The 25,437-nt window shown below is 39.2% G+C and overlaps 1 protein-coding gene and 1 long non-coding RNA gene across 6 annotated transcripts in view; one reads left to right on the top strand and one right to left on the bottom strand.

Annotated features, from left to right (window-relative positions):
* LOC123602060 overlaps positions 1-14,233 on the top strand; it is a 35,570-nt gene extending 21,337 nt beyond the window's left edge. Inside the window, exon 4 of the long non-coding RNA XR_006714346.1 lies at positions 14,113-14,233. This is a non-coding gene — a long non-coding RNA (uncharacterized LOC123602060). The remainder of the gene's footprint in view (positions 1-14,112) is intronic.
* Positions 14,234-14,998: 765 nt separating this feature from the next.
* AP3S1 (adaptor related protein complex 3 subunit sigma 1) overlaps positions 14,999-25,437 on the bottom strand; it is a 77,986-nt gene continuing 67,547 nt past the window's right edge. For 2 of the 5 annotated variants that reach the window (XM_045486212.1, XM_045486198.1), the window contains 3 exons: positions 24,601-24,708; positions 21,475-21,515; positions 15,594-15,719 (listed from right to left, as the gene is read on the bottom strand). In XM_045486212.1, coding sequence (XP_045342168.1) covers positions 21,480-21,515; positions 24,601-24,708 — 144 coding nt within the window. In that variant the 3' untranslated portion in view covers positions 15,594-15,719; positions 21,475-21,479. Of the gene's footprint in view, positions 15,720-17,038; positions 17,087-21,474; positions 21,516-24,600; positions 24,709-25,437 lie in introns of all 5 variants that reach the window. The other 3 variants (XM_045486180.1, XM_045486190.1, XR_006714326.1) reach the window with 2 other exon arrangements.

Below are 25,437 nucleotides of genomic sequence, written 5' to 3'. Positions count from 1 at the left end.
CCATTGTATACATGTATACCACATCTGCTTTATCCATTCATCAGTTGATGGACACTTGGGCTGTCTCCATATAATTGGCTATTGTAAATAATGCTGCTGTAAACATCATGGTGCATGTATCTCTTTGAAATAGTATTTTTGTATTCTTTGGGTAAATACCTAGTAGTGCAGTTGCTGGATCATAGGTAGTTCTAGTTTCAACTTTTTGGGGAAATTCCTTATTGTTTTCCAGAGTCACTTCAAGTTGATTTTTGTGAGTGGTGTAAGATAGAGGTTCAATTTCATTTTTCTGCATGTGTCTACCCAGTTTTCCCAGCACCATTTGTTGAAAAGACAATTCTTTCCCCATTAGGCATTCTTGGTTCCTAGTCAATTATTAGTTGAAGATATATGCAGGGGGTTAATTCTGAGCTTTCTATTCTGTTCCATTGGTCTATGTGTCTATTTTTATGCGAGAACCATACTGTTTTAATGACTATAGCTTTGTAGTATAGTTTGAAACCTAAAAGTGCAGTGCCTCTGGCTTTGTTTTCTTTTTCATGATTGCTTTGGACAGCTGGGGTCTTTTGTGGTTCTGTACAAATTTTAAGTTTTTTTTCTATTTCTGTGAAAAATGCCATTGGGATTTTGGTAGGGATTGCGTTGACCCTGTAGATGGCTTTGGGTAGGATGATGTCAGCATCATGGCAGCATAAGTTATACCTTTTTCCTTTTTCCTTTTATTTGCAACTAATTTTTCATTCATAATGAAACAGAAGTACCTCTGGACATTACACCAGAGTACACAGGAGATTTCTACCAACTGTGATTCAGAAAGTAGTAGGCCTGAACTCTGAAGGGGGCTGTGGATTCAAGGGAGTCACTGAGTCTCCGCACCCTCACTTGACACAATAAGGGCGAGTGGCGGAAGCAAAAGTGGAGAATACAAAACAGAGCAGACATGCAAGGGATGTAGAAAATTCGTGGAGTTCTAGCAGCCTGATGGAGAAGCAGGCACGCCATCGGAGCAGGACAGAGATGAGTATGGAGACAGAGGGGAAGGAGGATATTAAGGAGTCAGTCCCATTACCCAGGGTGGCGCTGCAGTGCCCTGGGGTTTTGCCAGCAGCAACAACAGTGACTTCCCACACAGAAGAAGTAGAAAGCAAAAGGTGTGTGACTTACTGACCACCTGGCTGAGCAGGTCACAGACAGAGGGACCTGTTTTCTTCCAGGAGTATGGTTTCTGAGGAGCAACCTCCATTACTAGGGGGTGGCGAGTGGGGGATGGAGAGAAGGAGAGAAAAGGAAAGAGGCAGACCAGAATAACCAAGGCTTTGAAGGTAGGAGTTTCAGGCTGTCTGCTTTAAGATCTCAGTGGAAGGTCTGCCCATAAAACTCTGGGAGTACCCCCACTCAAGGATCCCCCTTTCAGGCAGTGGGCACCCACAAATCCCCAGGTGCTAAGTTCACGCCCTTTCCCCCCCCCCACCCCCCCACCCAACCACCTTTCTTTATACCAGCTTTTTAAAGTGTGCCCTCCCCAGTGCTGCCCCAGAGCCAGTTCAGGGGAAAAGAAACCAAAAATTTGAGATATACTGCCACCTTGTGGAAAACCAAGTTTCTAACTGCTAGTCTGTAGAACTGTCAAAAAGAACAAGACAAGTGTGTGCTACTTCAGATGCAACAACAGAGGCACGTTTCATCAAACACTATGAAACATCATGGTAATATGGTATCACAAAAAGAAAGTGATAATTCTCCGGCAATCAAACCCAAAGACATAGAACAGTGATCTAAGTGATAAAGAATTCAAAATAGCTGTTATGAAGAGATTCAACAGATTACAAGAAAACTCAGAAAGGCAGTTCAAGAAACTCAGGAATAAAATTAAGGAGTTCTTCAGAGGAGTTCTGCACCAAAGAAATGGAAAATTTTAAAAAGAACCAGACAGAAATTCTGGAGCTAAAGAATTCAGTGAATCCAATGAAGAATGCATTAGAGCCTAGGAAATAGTACAGATTAGACTGAAGAAAGAATTAATGATCTGGAGGATAAATATTTAGAAATAATCCAGTTAGAAGAAGAGAGAGAACTAAGATTTTAAAAAAGTGAAGGCATCCTATGAGAGCTATTGGATAAGATAAGAAGTACATATATAACAATAACTGGTCTACCTGAAAGAGAAGAGAGGGTAAAGGGAGCAGAGAGTATATTTAGAGAAATACTAGCTGAGAATTTCCCAACCCTGGGGAAGGAACTGAAAATACAAGTCCAAGAAACCTATAGAACAAACTTATCTCGGTGCAAAAAATCTTCTCCAAGACACATTACAATGAAACTGTCAAAAATCAATGATAAATAATCATAAAGGCAGCCAGGGGAAAAAAGAACACAACTGACAAAGAAACCCCCATTAGAGTATCAGATTTCTCAGCAGAAACACTACAAGCCGGGAGAGAATAGAATGACATTTTTACGTGCTAAAAAATAAAAACTGCCAGCCCACGATACTTTTATGGCCACGTTATCCTTCAAATATGAAGGAGAAACAAAGGTTTCTCAGACAAAACTTAGGGAGTTCACCACCACTAGACCTGCCTTGCAAGAAATGCTCAAAGAAGTTCCTCAAGCTGAAATGAAAAGATGCTAATTACTTACACAGAAGTAAATGAAAGTGCACAATACTCTAGCAAAGGTAAAAATAAACAATAAGGTAGTATGGGTAATGGGGCTTTGGGTAGTTTGGACATTCTAACTATATTAATTCTTCCCATCGATGAACACACAATGACTTTCCATTTGTTTGTGCCTTCTTTGATTTCTTTCAGCGAAGTCCTACAGTTTTCATTGTATAGATCTTTCACTTCCCTAGTTAAATTTATTCTTATTTTGTTGGTTTTGAGGTTACTGTGACTAGGATATTTTTCTTTGTTGCTTTTTTAAGCATTTCAATTGTTAGTGTGTAGAGGTGCAACTGATTTCTGTATGTTGATTTTATATCCTTCAATCTTACTAAATTTGCTGATTAGTGCCAGTAGTTTTTGGTTGAGTCTTTGGGATTTCCCTTTGTAAAATCATATCATCTGCAAATAATATCAATTTTACTTCTTCCTTTCCCAATTGGATGCCTTTTATTTAAATTTTTGTCTTGTCTAATTACTCTGGCAAGGACTTGCGGTACTATGTTGGGTAAGAATGATGACAATGGGCATACTTGTCTAGTTTTTGATCTTAGAGGAAACAGCTTTCAATTTTCCTCCATTGAGTATAATGTTAGTTGTGAGTCTGTCATACATGGCCTTTATGTATGTTACTTCTATACCCCATCTATTGAGGATATTTATCATGAAAGAATATTGTATTTTGTCAAATGTTTCTTCTGTGTCTATTGTGAGATGACATGATTTTTATCTTTCATTCTATTAATGTGGTGTAAAACATTTATTGATTTGCATATGTTGAACCCTCCTCACATCCTAGGGACACATATCACTTGATCATGATGCATAATGTTCTTGCATTCAGTTTGCTAATATTTTCTGAGAATTTTTGTGTCTATATTTACCAGGGATACTGATCTACAGTTCTCTTTCCTTTGTAGTGTCCTTATCTGACTTTGGTATTAGGGTAATATTGGGCTTGCCTAACAGGTTTAGTTCCCTCCTCTTCAGTTTTTTGGAAGATTTTGCAAAAGATTGCCATTAATTCTTTAAATGTTTGGTGTTATTCACCAGTAAAGCCGTCCAGCCCTCTGTGTTGGAAAGTTTTTGATTATTGATTCAATCTCTTTACTTACTATTGGTCTATTCATATTTTCTATTTTGTCCCAATTCAGTGTTCCATGTTTCTAGGAATTTATCTAGGTTGTCTAATTTGTTGGCATATAATTGTTCATAGTAGTCTCATGATCCTATGTATTTCTGCAGTTATAATGTCTCCTCTTTTGTTTCTGATTTGAATGTTCTATTTTTCCTTGGTTAGTCTAACTAAAGGTTTGTCCGTTTTGTCTTTTTGAAAAGCCAACCCAGTTTTGTTGGGTTTTTTAATTGTTTTTCTTATCTTTCACTTATTCACCAGTCTTTATTATTTCCTTCTTTCTACTAATTTTGGGCTTCTCTTTTTCTAATTCTTTCAGATGTAAATTAGGTTGTTTGATATCTAATTTTTTTAAAGTTTATTTGTTTATTTTTGGGGGGGAGGGGTAGAAAGAGAGAGGGAGAAAGAGAGAATCCCAAGCAGGGTCTGAGACAGCATGGAACCTGATGCATGGCTCAAACTCACAAATCCTGAGATCGTGACCCGAGCTGAAACCAAGAGTTGGATGCTTAACTGACCGAACCACCTAGATGCCCCCAAACTCTTTCTAACATTTTTAATGGATGCATTTATTGCTGTGAACTTCCCTCTCAGAACTTTCGCAGCATCCCATAAATTTTAGTCTGTTGTGTTTCCATTTTCATTTATTTCTTTGTTTTTCTTTAATTTTTTTTTTAATGTTTATTTATTATTGAGAGACAGAGAGACACAGAACATGAGCAGGGGAGGGGTAGAGAGAGGGGGAAACACAGAATCCGAAGTAAGCTCCAGGCTCCGAGCTGTCAGCACAGAGCCCGGCGCGGGGATCGATTGCAAGATCATGACCCAAGCCAAAGTCTGTCGCTTAACCAACTGAGCCACCCAGGTGCCCCTCCATTTTCATTTATTTCAAGATATTTATTTATTTCCTTTTTGATTTCTCCTTTGACCCACTGGTTGTTCAGAAGTGTGTTACTTACACATATTTGTAGATTTTCCAGCTTTCTTCTTGTTATTTACTGGTATCTAGTTTCACACCATTGTGGTTGGAAGAGATAGCTAGTATTATTTCAATCTCCTTAAATTTGCTAAGATTTGTCTTTTATCTTATATGATCTATCCTGGAGAATGTTCCACGTTCACGTGAGAAGAATGTGTATTCTGCTGTTATTGGATAGCATGTTCTACATAGGTCTGTTAAGTCCATTTGGTCTAAAGTATGATCCAATTCCAATGTTTCCTTGTTGATTTTCTATCTGAATGATCTATCCTTTGCTGAAAGTGGGGTATTGAAGTCCCCTACTATTATTTTTTTTTAATGTTTATTTAGTTTTGAGAGAGAGAGAGAGAGATGGAGCACAAGCAGGGGAGGGGCAGAGAGAGAGGGAGTCACAGAATCTGAAGCAGGCTCCAGGCTCTGAGCTGTCAGCACAAGCCTGACACATGAGATCATGATCTGAGTCAAAGTTGGATGCTCAAGCGACTGAGCCACCCAGGCACCCCATGAAGTCCCCTACTATTATTATATTGTTGTCTTTTTCTCCCTTCAGATCTATTAGTAATTGCTTAAAGTGGTTAGGTGCACCAGTGTTGGATGAGTACATATTTACGACTGCTCTATCTTCTTGGTGTGTTGACACCTTTATCATTATATAATGAATGACCTCTGTTTCCTGTTTCCGTGTTTGGTTTAAAGTCTATTTTTTCTGACATTAGTATAGCTATCCTGCTTTCTTTTGGTTTCTACATGCATGGGATATCTTTTTCCATCCCTTCACTTTGAGCCTGTGTCCTTAGAGCTGAAGTGAATCTCTTATAGGCATCACATTGTTGGGTCCTGTTTTTTTTATCCATCCATTCATTCTGTGCCTGGATGTGATTGTGTGAATTCAATCCATTTAAATTTAGAGTAATTATTGATTTGTAAGGACTTACTATGGTCATCTTATCTATTGCTTTCTGGTTGTTTTGCACATCCCATTGTTTATTTTCCTTCTGTTTATGTCTACCTTTTGTTCACGGATGGATGTCTAATTAGTTGTTGATTGTTATGTAAATTGGTGATCTATTTTCTCATGAACTTGGATGCCCAAGTGTTTCCTCAGGTTTAGGAAGTTTTCAGCTATTATTTCTTTAAACAAACTCTTTGTCTCCTTCTCCCTCTCTTCGCCTTCTGGAATCCCAATTATTCTAATGATTGCCCTTGTGACTGAGTCCCATAGGTCACTCAGGCTTTGCTCTTTTTTATTCCTTTTTCTTTGTTCACTTCTGAATTATTTCTAAATTTCTGTCCTCTAAGTCACTAATTCTATCTTCCATTTGTGTGATTCTGCTACAAATGCTCTCTACTATATTCTTCATCTCATTCACTGAATTAATCTAGCCTCAGAATTTGTTTGGTTCTCTTCTAGAATTTCCATATCTTTGGTAAAGAATTTATTTTTGTTGTTCATGTATGGTTTTCCCCTAATATCACTGAATATCTCCAAAACAGCTATCCTGAATTGTTTCTTTACCAGTCAGATCACAGTATTCTGTTGAGTTGTTGGGAAATTATAACAACTGGGTTATTGGGAAATTATATCTTTTGGGGGGGGTGACGTATTTTCTTTATTTTTCACATTCCTTATATTTTTGCATTGCTGTCTTCCCATTCATCTTCTTAAATCTTTATTGATTGCTTCAGATGGGGGTAGTGATCACTGGAGTTACTAAATCTGGGGTTTCCTCAGCCTTTGAATGGGTAGACCTGGCTCCACTATCCTCACTCCTTCTTGTGGCAGAGTTCTTAAGCTTTTCCATCTTTTCCTAGGCTTGTAACTCACGAGGCTGCTGCTCGAACCCTCTCTCGTTTTCCATAAAGTGACTCTTACAGTTGCAGTTTGTGGTTTCTCCTTTGCCCACAGACCCGTTTTTCTGAGAGTTCTCCAATAACCGGACCTGCTCTCACCCGTGCACTTGGGACCACTCACAAAGTGGGGGGCCACAGGGTGGGGGAGGTGCGGGTCTAGCACTCAAGGGGGGGGGGGTGGGGTTCTCAAGTGGGATGTTCCCGAAGGCTTGGGGGCCGACTTCCTGGTGAAGTCCTGAAGCAGTCAGAAGGAACCACGTTCTTTTAATGCCTTTGATATTCTTGTCTGTTTCCTACCCTTTCCCCTCCTTCCCCCAGTCATGGATGTCCTACCCTGGGTGCTGCTGGAGGGAAATGGGTTTCTTGAGCCATGACCCACAGAACTGGATTAATTGGGGTAGTCAGGCACTCACTCACAGCTCTCTGCTTCCTCCACAGGAGTGGTTGCCCACACCTGACAGTTTAGCCCCATGGAGTGTTGCCCTGGGTGGGAGGGCTCTAGCAAGAGCTTCTCTCTTTCCACTGAGTACAAACTCATCCTTCTCGTTCCAAAGGTGTGTTGGCATCTCCCCACAAGGAGGCTGGATTTCTACAAATTCTTTCTTGCCCGTGTGTATCTGAATAGGCCAGTGCTCTTCAGGTTTTTTTTCCCTTACTGGGGCAAGCAGAGGTCCGCAGGACTACCTTGGGTCCACAGCCTTTACCCAGTGTTTACTTTTGAAAGCACAGGTAGGTAAGAGTCCTCTCAGGTTCCTTGGTGTAGGGTGCTGGGTCCAATAGCTCCCAGGGAGGCCCTCTTGTTCATGCATAAATTTCCAATTAGTAGTTTTAAAAGGGGGGGGGGGAGGAGGAGAATCCTACACCTCCATGATGCTGACATCACTCCTTATCAATTCTTAGGGACCAATCCACTAAAGAAGGGAATTCGGACACAGAAATAATATTATCCTAATTCTGTGATACTGCATGGGTGGGAGCCTACTAGGTACCCTCACCTCTGCTTCACCCGCAATAACCAGTTTCCCTCTCTTCAATTTGAGATCTCCCTCTCTCTCTCTCTCTCTCTCTCCACACTCCTCCCCCAACATATTTTAATATCTGATTCCAGAGTTGCATTGAGTAAGCTGTGTTGTCAGCCGCTGGGAACCCAGCAGCAGGGTCCTAATGAAATCTATCTCCACAGGATAGCTGTGATTTTCACTGGATGAAGTTCCTTTTGGTGCTGTGAAGGACTTTTTTTGGTCAGATGTCAAGGAGCCATGGAGGAGTGGTGGACAGAGGCTCTTTTCTTTGCCAACTGGTCTTTTGATAGGAGGAGCCTGAAATGAATGGAAGGCAGCTATAACGTTTAAAACTCTTGTTGTGCCGCTGGCGGGAACCAAGGCCTCTGTATCCACAGATCCTAGAGTCGCGAGAACAGGAAACAGATTCCCCTGGTGGGTCACTGGGAGTGCAATGCTTACTTCTATCCCTTGGTACCTGGACCCATGTAGTATACCTACTGACAACACAACACCACATAATGATTGTTGGTTCAGAGTATATGTCACACGCTGGAGAATGCGGTGCCATCTTTTCAGGGTGTCCTCTCCTGCCTGTTGCTTCAGGTGTGCCTTTTAAAGAGGATATTCCAAAACTAAAAAATAAAAATAAAAAGGATATTCCATCACTCTATGAGCCCAGCAGCTTCTGAGTTTGGCAGCCAATGACAGGATCAGTCAATCTCATTGTTCTGTGTTTATTGCTGTGTCTCCTTTGTTGTAAAGGGGATTCTTTGGTTCTTTATGATGGTATGTAGGATCCTACGTAGGTCCATCAAATGCTCTGCAAATCCTTGCATTGTGATGTTGGTAGAGACGATGCAGCCAGAAAAGGTAAACTCAGAACCAGAATATGTGTCAGTTCTAGTCAGGATAACTCACCCCCTTTTCTAAGATGGAAGGGGTCCAAAGTTACTTGTCACCGAGTGGCTGCTTGGTTTCCACAAAGGAAGGTGCTGTTATCAGGGGCTAAGTGTTGGTCTGTTACTGGCAGACAGAACATTCGACACAAGCTGGAGCTAAATCAGCCTTGGTGAGAAGGAGCTCACACTGGTGGACCCATGTGTAACCACCACCTTTCGCTACTCTGTTCAAGCTCCCACTGTATCCACACTGCAGTGGCCTATTACAGAAGCACATGGACACTTTCCGGAGTCATTCTGTTTGGCAGTATAGTGTCTCTTCTGCCATACATAGAACACGTGATTCAACAATCTTCGTATTTTCATGCTCATTCCTATGGGTCTATTCACATGCCTCTCCCCACATCTCCTTACCCCTGATCTTCCAATCTCTCTCTTTCCAGGCCTTTGCCTAACCAGCCATACCATCAGCTATTACCTTTGAGTCTTGGGTCACTTTGCACACAGTACATGTCTGGGTATACCACCCAAAGCTCTGCACCAGGGAAGGATTTCTCCTCACCATTATCCTTCCCCGGAGCCAAAGGAGAGGCACTGGTCAACAGCAGAAAGGGAAACGGGTGTCAGGATTTGTGCAGCTGATCTGTGCCCTCTGATCCCATTCTTTCCCATGTATCACTTGCACCTTCCTACACGCTGTTGCTGGGTCCACCGAACCTTATGGTTCTGCGCCTGGCAGATCCCAGCTCCGTTCAGGATGCATGATCATTTCCAAGATCACGTGCTTGTCTCAACCAGAGCCCAGGGGCATCCAAGGAATTGGGTTTCAATGATGTATAATTTCACACTGCAGGTGGCAAGGGATGGTTGCAGACTCACAGGAAGTTTATGTTGTCAACTCTCCAACTGGGCCGTGCCATAGACACTGCATGGCATCTTCTTCCATTGCTGATAGCTCAAATATCACTGGATATGTCAGGCAGCATGGTCCAAGAGGCAAGATCACTTGCGTTGCAACCTGGACCCAGATCCCTCTTGTGTTCTGGGCCTCTCTCAAAACTAGATGAGATGCTATTTGTGTAAATGAACCGGAACAGTGTTCCCAGTCTGGAATATGCCACCTCCAGAGTCTGAAGACGCCTACCAACCACTGTGCTTGCCACGGAGTAGGAGTTGTGAAATACTGTTTTTTACTTTGAAAGGGACACCCTGGAATACCCTAGATCACTGGCTCCCTAAAAACGTTACGGTAGGCTTATCTCCTACCGTGGAGGGCATGTGTCTTAACAAGGCCTTCACCATGCTTGCAACTCCTCATTCATCCAACTCACGTAACCGAGTGTTATCCATGAACCAATGTGATCCTATGTCACATGGTCCAGACCCCTTGGGACTGTATTATTATTATTATTATTATTAAAATTTTTAATGTTTATTTACTTTTGAGAGGGGGGGAGGGGCAGAGAGAGGGAGACACAGAAGCCAAAGCAGGCTCCAGGCTCCGAGCTGTCAGCACAGAGCCCGACGCGGGGCTCGAACTCATGGACCATGAGATCATGACCTGAGCCAAAGTTGGATGCCCAACTGACTGAGCCACCCAGGGGCCCCGGGACTGTATTATTATTGAGGGCAGGCGAGTTAAATATTTAGAGCACACTGTGTTGTGTAGCCATAACATCAACTTTCTGTCCCTCTGAACAGGGGACAAAAAAGAAGGCGTTTACCAGATCAGTGGCCGCACTCCATCCATGTGAGCCCTTACTCACCTCCCTTAACAAAGATGCCGTGTCTGGTGCAGCAGCTACAGCTGGACCTACAACTCGGTCAAGTTTGCAGGGGCCCTCTGTCATCCTCCCAGACCCACCTGCAGGAAACACTCTAGACAATTAAGTGGGTATGCAGAGGCCACCGTTCTTGCATCATTTAGGTCTTCGAGTGTGGCACTTAATCCCTCGCTTCTATGCAAGATGCGATATCGCTATTTACTGACTATCTTGGCTGAGAGTATGGGGGCGATTGCAAAGTGTCCACTTAAGTCTTCCTTTCTACCGTAGCTCTTACTCTATGGACTGAGGATGATGTCCCTTTACACAGCACACTCCTTACTGCTTTGGTAAATGGAGGAACCTCTGTGCTGTCTCACATTACACAGTATTTTCAGTCTAACACACACACACTGCTCTGAGCTTTTTTTTTTTTTTTTTTTTTTTAATGTTTATTTGAGACAGAGAGAGACCACAAGGAAGGGGAGGGGCAGAGAGAGTGGGAAACACAGAATCCAAAACGGCGCTCGAACTCATGAACCACGGGATCATGACCTGAGCCCAAGTCAGATGTTTAAGTGACCAAGCCACCCAGGCGCCCCTTCTCTGAGCTTTCTGATCCCTTCTTCTCCTTGTTCGCCTTGGAAGTTCTGTGATACTTAGCTGGGTCCAGCTAGGTGGCTAAGGCTTTCTCCAAGCTTCCAAGAACTACCCTAGCCATGTACTGGCACGGTCTCCTCAGGTCTCTGCCAGAGCTAAATCTTTTATCACTGGCAAGTGCCTACATATAAATAAACTCTCTCACCCAACTTTATGTTCCTTCCTCCCTTGACCCAGAATCCTCAGGATCCTGGCTCGTATATACTCTTCCTGGCTCCTCCGAGTTTATTTGGGCAAGGTTCTGCTGCAACTTTGGCAGGCCGGCACTTGATCCTGTGTTGTGTCTTCTCCTTACCTCCTGGCTTAGCGTCAGAGCAGGGGAGGCAATCCCGAGGAGGGTACATGTTATCCTGCGAGGCAGGAGTTAACGCATCCTCTTTCAGCACGGAACAGGAAGGCAGTGAATGGTAGCATAACGGAAGAAGCGGGCTGCTTCTGCAGGCCCATATCCAAGATTTTCATGGGAGTTAAGCCCAGATGTCCTCATCCCAGGTTTCAGGTCCTCCTTCTTTCCGATCATCTCCCTGACCTTGTCTTAGCAGACACGATGCTGCTTGAATCCAATCTTCTTTTCAGTTCTGCCAACCCTAGGGTCACGTCCTGGCCCTGATTCTTGGCATCTTCCACCCTCCCACTCTTTTTATATAAATGCTATCAAGAAGGCCCTGTGGCTTTCATACACAGCCTCTAAATGGTGATTAATCACCCTCAGGTTTCTCTAACGCACGGACTGCCCCCAGCAGCCACCCTCCAATTCCGTACTCTTTGTAATTACTACTTCTCTTGAACTTCTCAAATGCCTAAGACATTGTCCCTACCAGAGCATTTCCAGTATCCACTCATTCCAGTGGAAGTTTCAGCGATTACCTTGCTACGGCATGCTGGTGGTGATCCACGTTCCATGTGCCCCCAGTAATAGGGTCCTCCGTTGCCAGCCTGTCAGTGGGTGATCCAGCTCCAAAACGTTATTTTAGGATCTGCCTCCTGAGACCATTCTTGGCCTATACAGCTGCCTTAGATGGGCTGCCCTGAATAAGTCTCAGATGGAGATCTGCATCCAAGACATTCACTGTGGTACGCCACTGGGATCAAAGCCTGTAAGCGTCTGTAGGAAGGAGGATGAGGCAGAGAAACGTAGTTAAATAAGCAAGGCACTCACAACAAAGGCCTCAGCTGATGTCATGTCATGGGTAGCCCTGGGGCTGGGATGGCCTTCCAAAGTTGTCCTGCCTTAGCCAAGGGGGCTGGACTTTGATAACCTTGATGTAGGTCTTTGGAGAGAAGTCATTACTTAAGTGAGTTAACTCTCTTCGGCTGGTGGCAGTTCTCAAACAGCAACTCTGCTCAATGTGCTCAGCCACCAACACTGCCAGCAGTGGAGGGAATGAGTACTTTGCCCCCAAAAATGTACCCTAGAACATCATGAGAAGTCCAGCTTCTAACCCCCAACTTCTGCTCTGTGTCCTCCCTCTCACTACAGACAGATTTAAAAAACTATAGAGTGTATCCTTCCATTTAAAAATGTAAATACAGGAGCAGGGCACCTGGGTGGCTCAGTTGGTTAAACGTCCGACTTCGGCTCAGGTCATGATCTCGCGGTTTGTGAGTTCAAGCCCTGTGTTGGGCTCTGTGCTAACAGCTCAGAGCCTGGAGGTTGCTTCAGATTCTGTGTCTCCCTCTCTCTGCCTCTCCCATGCTCATGCTCTGTCTCTGTCTCTCAATAATAAACAAATGTTAAAAAAAATTTTTTTTTAACTATAAATACAGGAGCGCGTGGGTGGCTCATTTGGTTGAGTGTCCAATTTCGGCTCCGGTCACCATCTCACAGCTTGTGGGTTCCAGCGCGTTGAGCTCCATGCTGACACCTCAGAACCCGGAGCCTGCTTCAACTGTGTCTCCCTTTGTCTCTGCCACTCCCCGACTCACACTCTGCCTCTCTCTCTCTCTCAAAAAAAAAAAAGATAAAAAAAAAAAAATACATAAACACATGCACACACACAAACACACTCATTCTCTTTTTCTTAGATAATTGGTAGCCTACTGTGATGGTTGGCTGGGCCACAGGGGTACCCAAACATTTGCTTACACATTGAGGATGTTTCTGAGGGTTTTTGCATGAAATTAACATTAAAATCACTATACTGAGTGAAGCAGATAGCTCTCCCTAATGAGGGTGGGCCTCACCCAATCAGTCAAAGACATGAATCAAATAAAAAGGCTGACCCTCATCCAAGTATGAGAAAATTCCTCCTGCCTGTCTTCAAACTGGGACATTGGCTTTTTCCTGCCTTCAGAATTGAACTGAGTTTTATAATAAATCTCTTACGTTATTTAAAAAATATCACCAACACCATGACTTTATTTAAGTAAAGAGATTTAGTACAAAGGATTAGCCCACGTGATTATGAAGGCTGGCAAGTCCCAAGATCTACAGAGTGAGTCAGCAATCTGGAGACCTAAGAGAGCCGAAGGTGAAGTTCCAGTCCGAATCTGAATGCCCGAGAACCAGGAGGGCCAATGCTGTAATTCTGGTCTGAAGGCTTGCAGACTTGAGACCCAGGATAAGCTGATGTTTCAGTTTGTCTGAAGAAAACTGAAATTCTTCAGGAGAAGAATTCAGCAGGAGAAAGCTGAGATTCCAATTTGAAAGCAGTCACATAGAAGGAAATCTCTCTTATTTGGATGAGAATGAGCCCTTTTATTCTACTCAGACCTTCAACTGATTGGGTAAGGCCCACCCACATTTGGAAGGCCAAATCTGCTTTACTCAGCCTACTGATTCAAATGTTAAACTCATTATACAGGGAGTCTCCAACTTACAATGGTGCAAACTTAACAACTGTTTGACTTCATGATGGTGCAAAAGCAATATGCATGCAGTAGAAACTGTACTTCACATTTCGAATATTTACCTTTCCCCAGGCTAGGGATATGCGGCACAAAACTCTCCTGATGCTGGGCGGCTCCAGTCAGCCACGCAGTCACAAAGGTAAACAAGCAAAAAAACACCCATATGACAGTTGTTTTTCACACTCAATACAGTATCAATAAGCTACACAAGACATCCAACCGTTTATTATAAAATTAGCCTTGTGTCAGCTGGTTTTGCCCAACTGTTGACTAATATGTTTTTCCATCTTGCTTTTCTCACTTAACAGTATATTCTAGGGATCAATTTGCAGCAACGTTACAGATGGTTCTCATTTTGACAGTTCCGTAAAAAAAAAAAATGACTTTTCTTACATCCCAGAGCTCGTGGGGTAAAATTCACACGTGCCACAAATCTAAGGAAATGTGTCGAAGAGAACATCTGAGAAGGACTAGAATTGTAAAAATCACGAAAACAAAAAACAAGAAAAACAAACTTCGGCCTAACTGGAAGAGGAACCCAATTCACGGTCCAGAAGAGAAGAGCAAATAAGAAAGTGTGGACCAATAGTGAGAAATCAGAACATGAGTGATGAAACTTAAGAAAACAATGAGCTTAGGGCACCTGGGTGGCTCAGTCGGTTGAGCGTCCGACTTCGGCTCAGGTCATGATCTCACAGTCTGTGAGTTCGAGCCCCGCCTCGGGCTCTGGGCTCTGTGCTGACAGTTGGGAGCCTGGAGACTGCTTTGGATTCTGTGTCTCCCTCTCTCTCTGCCCCTCCCCAGCTCGTGCTCTGTCTCTCTCGCTCTCAAAAATGAATAAACATTAAAAAAAAAAAAAAAGAAAAGAAAACAGCTTGACTTTGGGGTGCAACAGTCAAGTGGAGCCCCGCAGGGGTTTGTGTTCAAAAGCAACGAGGTATTTGCCACAACTGTTTTTTGTCATCTGAGCAAGAAGGGAGAAGGGGCCGGATGAAAGACTTAAACCTATCTGTATAAAACAAGATGTTGCAATTTCTCAGTACGGATTTTAGAAAAAAATCTGTCATCTCCCACCCCAGTTCTCTACACAGTGTGTGACCTCATACACTTGGCTTCTGAAATAATGGAGTTTTAGAATGATTTCACCAGTTTTTGAATATTTATTCAATTAAATAAATCAACATCAACGGCTGCTTAACAGTGATAAAATATACTTTTATTTACTTTGTTGAGTCAGAGGGTCGTAAAAAAATTATTGCTAAAGTAGATATCAGGCAAACAGAAAGGTGCTTTAGAAGTCCAGTTACCTTGGAGTTTATTTAAACTAAGAGAAAAAGATCATAATGTTTTCATGCAATACATACTTGGTTCTTTAAATAACAAGTGTGACAAATAACAGAAAGAACTATGGAATGCTGCACTTGTGATCCATACAAAACACCAACAGTTTGGATTGTACATAGTTGAAAGAAATGTCTCACACACCTTTTGAAATACTGTAGTAGCCAATACATAGAGGCATGCCTTAGGTGGGCACGGGAATGCAGTTTAGAAAAGAAAGTGAAGTATCACACTGGAACTACCCCATTTCTTCAAAATCACTGAGCAGGAAAAGCAACATTGAACTTCCGTACGGGTTTTACACAACTTCTCTACAGTACCTTGACTTCAATCCAAGAGCAAAAGTTAAGACTCTCCTCCTCTATTTTTGGTAAACAACTGCATGGTAAACTTAGATGACTTTTCCCCCTGGATTTTACCTGGGAGTGGCCTTTTTAAATTTTTTTTATTTAAAAGAGGGCAGGTTTGGCACTTTTATACTGATGTCACCAATGTTAATATTTCTTGGGATCTCAGGAAGATTCATATTCTTTACAGCTGATACAGCACGGGCTGGAGCTCCCGCTAAGCCAGCCTGTATACAGAAGCAAATAAAAGAAAAAGAAAATGTACAACTCAGGTGTAGCTCATCAAAAAACACTAAAAATGGAGGACAATGATAAAAGATTTTCATATAACAAGCTTAGAGACCAGATGGTAGTTGGAATTGGTATGGGATGGTTACTTTGAAATTCTAATCTATAAAGAGAAAACAGTTGACACATTAAAAAGTACAGCGAATACATGCAATGATAACAACGCAAAGATTTACATACAAATAAATTAACCTGTGCTTAGATACCACATACAATATGCAGATGACAAAAACTACATCTTCACCTATATCCTGACTTACTGACTTATAATAGAAGCATGAGGCATATTTTACATTAGTTCTTTTTTAAACATCTCTTGCAACAACATGATGGATTTGGGTTTGTTTTTTGTTGTTGTTGTTGTTGTTATTGTTTTTTGTTTTCTTTTTGCTTTTGAAATAGCATTTATTATCAAACTGTGCTATGAAATAAAAACTGAAAGTAATAGATCATGCTTGCTTAGTTTCTTTACTTAGAGCCAACTCCTTAAAACATTTCAAAACGACAAATTTTTTTTTAAAAAAATTCTTGTAATTGTGGAGGCTCTTCTAAACTTTTCTAGGAAAGTTCTAAAACATTGAAAAAAAAATCAGGCTTTTCAAGTAAAGCCTCAGTCCAAAGAGAACAGTTCTGCCTGAAAATGAAACTGCAACAAAGAGGATCTTTTCAACCCTTCGATGCATTAGAGACAATATAATGATTAAAAATACTTTGTCATATAAAGTAGATTCAATGACATATGTTCAGTTTACAATATCCAAATTTAGAGACAGAATAGCATAAATACAAAAGGCAGTATTTCTATAAATAACTGAATTTTAAAGCTTCTAGTAGCATTAGTGTACGATACTTGGCTTTATTCTTAATAGGGAAATTTATAATCTGTGAAATAATTTTGAAAGAAAGTATGCTTAAAATTTAAAAGAAAAATGCAAATGTATCATCTTTCTCAAATAGCTACAAGAGTCTTCATACTTTTGGGATTTAATTTATATTTAGATTTCATCCATTTTTATTCAGGTGATATAAGAAAGCCAACAAACACGTCTGAATTCAGTGGCACACATCATCTTGCACAAAAGCAGACAATTAGGTAACAGAAACAAATCTTCCACTTTGCTTCAATTACACATATGAGACAATGTCTGTGTAATTAGAAACACTAGTTTTAAGTCCCTTTTTGAACTTTAGGTCTTTTTCTCATATGTAATCCTACCTCTTTTGTTAATTAAAATAAGAGTAATAATAAAGCTGTTACCTGAGAAAAATCTTGACTGATACAAAATAGGCCAGTGTAAACTATTTGCTGAATAAAGGATACAAACATTGTTAAGCAATGAAATAAAAGCCATGGATTATCAAGTCAGAATTGGAAATAATAGAAAAATCAGTAAAATAATATTAATAATAGCTATGGTCCACACAGGCAATGATAAGGGTGACAGGGTGATATAAATGAAACACTCCATATCCAATTAAAAATGAATAGGGCTGGAGTATTCAATTTTTGTAAGTGAATAGAGGTTAGTTGTTTTTCATTGACCTCTACATTTATACCTACCTGAAGCAATGCAGTTAATTTGTGTACCCCCAAAAGATGTTGGAGATATGAATAAATATTGCATATTTATTCAAAAGGGTCTTTAACCTGATTATCTCAAGTTCAACGTCTAGCTACCAAAATTTAGAATGGTTTAGGAACAAAGAAGGATCCATCTTATAGGCTCTCTTCCTTTCACCCAAAATCTGTTTCTGCCAAGGAACAAAAATTATTTTACAGAATTACAGCCATCCTGGAGCTCGTATCTTTCTAATTAAAAACCATTTGCCACCATTTTTACTTGGATGTGTCTATACAGGGTACAAATGATGAGTAGATTATGAAAAAGTATTGATAAGATACTTGAATACAAATATTTCAAAAGGCAGGAATTATTAGAGGACTTTATTACTGAGACAGAGAGAGAAAGTAGGTATGTGTGTGTGTGTTACTGGATGCTATGGTTTTAACTTTTATAAAGAGTGAAAATAATTTTTGTCAGTATTAAATGTCATTGTCAGAAAGCCTTCTTTTCCATACCACCCTGTACCATGAACAGCTCTAGACTGAACCTGAGCAAAGAAAATGAGAATAAAAATGCGTCCTGTTAAATTTCTTTAGATTAAGTCGTTTCTTTGTGACCAAAGATGGTGTCGACTGTTAGCTGCTAATGAGAATACATAAAGTCAATATAGCAATTGATTTAAATAACATATATGTGCCAAGTTCTTATTATGTAAAACCAAAAGAAGTTTCTAAGTACAACAAACTACAATTCCTCTAAACATAAGCAGCAAGCCGTAGACATGCAAAGGATGGTAACTATTCAGAACACGCAAATGAATTAAGAGAATCAAATTATTTCTCAAGCATGTTCAACACTTTTGTGTAGTAAGTCATGAATTTAAATGGTAGGAAATAATAAAAAAAATCTGTAATGTGTACTTCAATTAAGTTTTAATTAAACTAACATTTTAAGAAATCAGATTCTGCAGAATATAAAATATAAGAAAAATGTAAGTGGGACTGCTGATCAGTAAACAGATGCTTAAATGAGCTTTCAATATCTCTATATAAAAATGAAGGGCTTTAAAAAAAAAAAAAAAAGACTATTCAGGTGGTCAATACCAGAAGTGCTGTAAAACAAATTTCTTTTTCAGACTTCCACGACAGTGAAGTCTGAAACATTTTTATTAAAGAAAAAAATATAAATGAGGTAATTTGCCATCAGGAGATTAGTTTGCCAACAGAGAGGTATAAAGTAAATTTTATCTTAGTAAGATTATTTTTCCTTCAGTAACATACATTCAAAGCAACAAGATAATGTGTACTAGTTTGTTTGGGTTTTTTTGGACACTAAAATTTACAGAAATTAGGCTTACCTGACTTGTTAGTAGTGTGTACAATGTAAAATGTAAAATTAAGATACTCTGACAGCACAACATAGCTCTCTTAAAGATCTGAGATTACGCAGCTGACACAAAGCAGAAATAAAAAGAATGAAACCCTACTGGAGAAATAACTTGTTTCTGTCTATGTTATTGTACTCGAGCACCACCATGGCAGGCCGACTGCAGCGACTCCACTAACAAAAATAAATATGTGACTCCAAAGCAGTTAAGAGTATGAATTGGATGAGAGAATGAGGTACAGTATATAAAAGGATGGTCATGTTTTCTCTCCCATGGGATTAAATAAATTAACAGAATTAAGAGAAAGAAAACAAAATGAAGTCTGCAAGTATACCAAAATGAGGCCAAACAGATAGAAGACTTATACAGACATACTCTCGAAAATTTCAAGCACTTGAATCACAAAGATAGTAATGGATGGATATGATTTGTTTTTGATTTTGTTTTTAAATTGCCAGACCCAAAAATAAACAAAATATGTGCAAGCAAAAGTGAAAAAGCAGCATTGCTAAAATATATTTCAAAGGCTCCCTTCTCCTCATGCAATAAAGCAATTAACTTTCTCGAAGGGAAAAGGAAAGAATCTAGATATTTATTTCATCTAAGACATAAAATACTATCCTACCATCTTGAAATATTTTTCCCAGCTTGAAATGCCAAGTAAGATGGTAGGGGGATTAATTTGTACCTACTGAAACCTTTCCCCACCCTTCCTGCTGGCAGCTGCTATATGCACATTCATAATTTTGACCTAACAGCAAAGTGAAAGAACATCAACATTAATAAACACAGTATTAAATGGTTTCAGACTCAAAATCATTAACAAAATAATGGCAGTTCTTGAATGCACGTTTTGAGCAAAATAGGAAATGTCAGTATTTTACTTTCTGACGTAAGGTAGAATAACTTAATCTGGGATCTTGAAACAGGCTTGTTCTTTGCTTTAAAGGCAGTGCTTTAATATTACAATTAGAAACAAACAGGTTAGAAATGCTGCTAATGACAGTCCTTTAGGGAGCAAGAACTGGAACATTTTATCAAAAAGTTTTATCATAATTAGAATATTTAAAAATTTATAACCCTTCCCAATCATATAATCCATTTTATGTAATCTTCAGGTATATTTTCATTTCAAGCACAGGATTTGCCTGTGTGAAATAAATATAGCAGATTCGTGCCCAATTCGCAGATTTAACAGAACTAGTTCTGACTGTGCCAATGACCTCAGGAGGTCCTCACTGTAATTTTGTAGAAGAATAGAATAACTGCATGTCAAGGTAAGAAGCAGGGACCAACTCACAACCTGACCTTCCAACATCACTGTGTCTCAGGGCCGCTTTTCTTACTCTCTGCTCTTTGAAAATAGAAACTTGATTTCAAAAGAGAAGAAATCTAATTACTAGTTCTCGTGATGGAAGTTAACAGACCCAAGCAGTTCTTGGCTAGAAAATAACAATCTGACATACATCAAAGACTAGAACGTAGAAATTGGCAGTGACGTGGATCAGTGGAGTAAATGAGACCATTATGGATTTTCTATTCCAGGGATAAAGTAATACAGATCTAAGGACCAAACGTCGTACTCCTAGCTTCATGACACAACCTGCAATCTTGGGATAAGATAAGCCACCTGTATGCTGCAGTTTCTCAAACCCATCCAGAAAGTAATAAATTCGCGGCTGAAAAACAATGCCAAATTCTCAGTAGCATTTTTCTAATTAGTCAAGTGGGTCATCTAACTTGTGAATTCAAATTTTTGTTTCCCTCTATGGGACTCAATATAGTATTTTCACTTTGAAATTTTTTAATGGAGGCCTATAAGCATTTTCATTTTTGTACAGAAAAAGCTGTTCATCATCATTTAGATTGAAATTTCTAAAAAATACTTTACACAGTTAATTTAGGGTGTAAAACAATGCACAGGAAATGTCAGAGAATATAGAGTTTTATGAAGCTAGGAGTCTACTGAGTCTTATTCTAATATGTTTGGGATGTCAGAAGGTTGCTATACTGGAAAGCCATTTTATTTTGGTCAAAATATTTAATTCCAATTTTTAGAACATTTAGTGCAACTTTAGACTTGTTATCTGATACTTTTTGTTGGCCACTTTTAATATGTACTTGTTAGTCAAAAACATAAAAGCAATTCTGTTAAGACTTTGGAACTGAAAACCATTATGGGGAGAGAGAAAGTACTATTTAAGTCACTATTCTAAGCCTTCACTGCTTCTCACTTTGTATGCAAAACTTTAAAGGTTCATGAAGCCTTTAGTTTTCAAAGCACAGTTTCCAAAATTCAGCAGGCAATTTTATGTTAGAATTCTAATTTGAAAGATGGAGAAAAAACTAGCTGTGAGAGTTAAATTAAGATTGATTCTACCATATGATTCTCAAAATAAACTCTAAATTTTTATATAAAAGTAAACTGTCATTTCTACAAATGTAATTTGTCAGTTAAATGACGATGTTAAAAAAAAAAAGAACAAAAAATTTACTTTCCTTTCACAATGCAGGCAGACAAAACACAACAAACATGACATCGATGAGATACTAGTAAAATACAGTAAGTCCAATAAAAGATGAAGAAACTACAAGGAGAAACTAGAATGGAAAATTGGCTACAGGGACTACATGGGTTCATTAACACAAAGAATTTTTGAGTCTGGCCTAAATAATTAATTGCCTTTGACATCATTTTGCTTTCCCTTTGTTAAAGTACATTTTTCTCAAAGTCAGCAATACCTTGTCTACCTGTCCTGTCTGGGAGATTGAAAGATAAAGGTCTGTAAGAGAGAAGAATGGAAAGAGCTAGAAAGATCAGGATGTTCGGGAAAAAAAGAAGACTGACTTTAAAAAAGTAGTGACTATATTCAGACCCATTTATCCCATTTATTCATCTTAAAAATAACATGAAATACATAAAAGCTAACAAGTCTCCCCAACTCCACCCCTCTACCCCCACCCCCAGGGAGTCCTGTATTCCTCAGTGCCTCTGACACCTTCCCCCAAACCCATCAACCTCCCAGCTTAAACCTTTTCCCAGACCCCATTGTTAGTAAACCATTTTTCTGTCACATCAGGATAGATGAAAATACATTCAGAGCATATGGTTGTTTCTACTGTCCTTAAAGATCTGGCTGATCTTCGCTTACACTGGGAACTGAGGTGGTTCACTTCCAACTGTCACTGGAAATATACTACCTTTAAGCCAAAATAATAAACTCTTCAATTTCTGACAAGGTAAAGGCACCTAGATATACCCATGTTGCATCTCAAGAGGTTTAACCTTAAATATACCTAGGCTGATTTCTAAAAGATAAATGATATTCTAAATATCACTTAAATTAATCTTAAAAATGGTACCCCCCCAGGTCTTTTCATCAACCATGATATTCTGGAATTTGATTCTTTCTTGGCAAGTGTTTGCTTGCATTTTAACTAAAAGTTAGTAAGAATCAGATAAAAAAAAAAAAAAAGCTTATAGTGTGTCCTCAAATAATTCTGGATGATTCTATAATCATTCGTATATTTGGTACAAATGCCCAGTTAAGAGAAACAGGGAAATGGAACCCATATGAAAACTTCCGACATTTCAATGTGTCTGGAATAAAGGTGGTAGTCTTCAAAACATACGTATTAAAACTACGGAAAAATTACACCAAGTCAACATTATTTTTCTGAAAATATGATCAGGACTACATGGCCTCACTTGAATTCAAAATCCTACTTTAAAACATTAGCAGACATCACATCTAGAGATATACTTGATAAAAAACAATGTTGTGGTTTATTCCCAGATTTTCTTTTTCTCCTAATTTGTACCAGATAACAGCAGATTGTGTGAGTTAAAAGATGATCAGTGGATGAAAAATATCAGTACTTTTTTCACCAGTACTTAAAACCATTTTAAGTAGAAATGGTTCTGTGAAAAGACTTTTTTGTAAGTTACAGTATTCTTATAATGATTTCCATTGAAAATGTAAATTTTGTATTTTACTGCTTTTCACAGATAAGAAAAACTGCCTCATTAACAAAGTTGTACTGGACAATCAGAAAACAAATATCCATTATGCAATTATAATAGGTCCTTCATGACTTCTGTCAGTATTATAAATAGCAAACCAAGGCCAAAAAAAAAAAAAAAAAAAAAAAGGAGGACACCATCCATGAAAAGAAGTTAAATAAATACCTGGAATGTGAATATTCCAGACAAAAGGTCAATATATTTTTACAGATAATCACACAGAAATCATGAATTACCACATTTCCATTCATTTCTGAGATTATTAATGGATCGTGTCACTGTCTCTTGGCATTTACAATCTATATCCATACATTTTTGTAAAGCAAGTTTTAACAGATTACATAAATTTTAAGTTATCACTTAAAACTTTACAGCTCAGAGGTTATAGTAAATCTCTTACTATACTAAACAATAAGACAAACCAACTATAGTCAATAATATTCTGGCTCTTTACCTTGTCCTAAAACAAAGCTTTCTGTATTAATCTAGTTTGTTTTCCCTTTTCAAAAACCAGTATTTTAAAAATGGCCGTAGAACACACAGCCTATACATAGTCATTGAAAAGAATCATAATTTTAAGCTCTTCACCATTACAAGTATCTCTTTTGGGCAATCATAGGGATGGTAAATTGAGATAAAGAGAAATCCAGAGCTATTGGAAAACACTGGAAAATGTTCAACAAAGCTTCAACTGTTTCTAATTTTCAGATGCTGGATTTATCCATCATCCTATGTTTCATTCTATTCCAATGAGCATAGCATTATTATGTTAAACTGATCCTTTAAAGTACCAACAAGATAAAAACTCTTTAGAACTCACCTGTTGTAAATTAATGCTAGCATATTTTTAATACCTTGCTGCTTTTATAGTAATATTTACTTTAAATCAACCAAACACCTGAACTTGAACTAATAATTATAAATATACAATTTGTTTTTCTAATCTGAGTTATGACTATAAATATCAAAGGTAGCAAATACAGTGTTGAATGAGATATCAAGACTATTCATCTTTCTAAACTTCCACTATTATAACAAGAAACAACCAAAATCGTGTGAACTTGAGTGGCTCAGCTACAGTACCTGTTATTGATATTCAGTACTTGAGGAAAGAATCACTAAAATTCTCAAGCAGGACTGTATACAATGCTAAAGTGCTGGTTGATTCTCATGCACCTAATCTAAAAGAACAAAGTTAGGTATGTATGACTAACCAAATCTTTCTCATCTAGAATGCAGTAAAAGCCATGAATGCATGTATCAGTGTACAAAATATGTGCCTTAGCCAACTTGTAAGTGACCTCTGAGAAGGATCCAGAATTAAGCAATTAAGGCAATGAATTTTTTTTTCAGTGTTCACTCAGGCTTGCTAAGCCCCAACTGAAACCATAACAAGTGAAATGCTCTATTCCTCATGAGAATCCCATTTCCTCTCCTCTCCTGTCCCAGAAATAGTTCTGTGACACTAAATTTATAAGTCTTCAAAAATATCAGTTCTTGGATTTCCTTGATAATTACTGAATTAGGTTTGGTAGGGCAAATCCTGATTTCATTATTTGAATATCTAATCTCTTTAATTTTCAAGCAATAAGAATCTGAACTGTTTATTACCCAAGGCAGTTACAACTGTGACTAAAAGAGAATAGACAACACTATCAGGTGGATAATAGTCACAGAACATTGAACATACTAAGATATGTATATTCCATTTTTTATAACCTGAAGAAGCCTCTCAGCTGTCCTTAAAGGGTGATACTGAAGGACAAACGGTGAAAGCTACACATCATGCATAATTCGTGATCATGCTTTCTACCTTCATTACCTAGAGCACTTTCCATTCTTACCTCAGACTTCTCCAGTTTATTCTGGGCGTCAATTTGTGTAACAATCTCATTCATGTTGGTCTCCAACACCATCCCCCCCATCACCATTTCTGCAAGAATATTGTGAACCTACAGGAAAAAATAATACATGGCCGTAAGGAAAACTCACTACAAAAATGTTTCATGATTCCAGCACTTTTTGTTTCAAAACTGCTGTGGCTATTTTATAAGGATGAAATGTAAATAACAACAACAACAACAAATAATACTCGGGGGGTGCCTGGGTGGCTCAGTCGGTTAAGCATCCAACTCTTGATTTGATTTTAAAAAAAAGAAAGAGGGGCGCCTGGGTGGCGCAGTCAGTTAAGCGTCCGACTTCAGCCAGGTCACGATCTCGCGGTCCGTGAGTTCGAGCCCCGCGTCGGGCTCTGGGCTGATGGCTCAGAGCCTGGAGCCTGTTTCTGATTCTGTGTCTCCCTCTCTCTCTGCCCCTCCCCCATTCATGCTCTGTCTCTCTCTGTCCCAAAAATAAATAAACATTGAAAAAAAAAAAAAAAGAAAAAAAAGAAAGAAGGGGCGCCTGGGTGGCTCAGTCGGTTAAGCGTCCGACTTCGGCTCAGGTCATGATCTCACGGTCCGTGAGTTCGAGCCCCGCGTCGGGCTCTGTGCTGACAGCTCAGAGCCTGGAGCCCGTTTCAGATACTGTGTCTCCCTCTCTCTCTGCCCCTCCCTGTTCATGCTCTGTGTCTCTCTGTCTCAAAAATAAATAAACATTAAAAAAAATTTTTTTTTAATAAAAAATAAAAAATTAAAAAAAGAAATAAATAAAATTGAATAATATATATTTAACCAAAAGAA

The sequence above is a fragment of the Leopardus geoffroyi genome, chromosome A1, assembly GCF_018350155.1.
Source record: "Leopardus geoffroyi isolate Oge1 chromosome A1, O.geoffroyi_Oge1_pat1.0, whole genome shotgun sequence".
Taxonomy (NCBI): domain Eukaryota; kingdom Metazoa; phylum Chordata; class Mammalia; order Carnivora; family Felidae; genus Leopardus; species Leopardus geoffroyi.
This window is presented reverse-complemented; position numbering and strand designations above follow the sequence as displayed.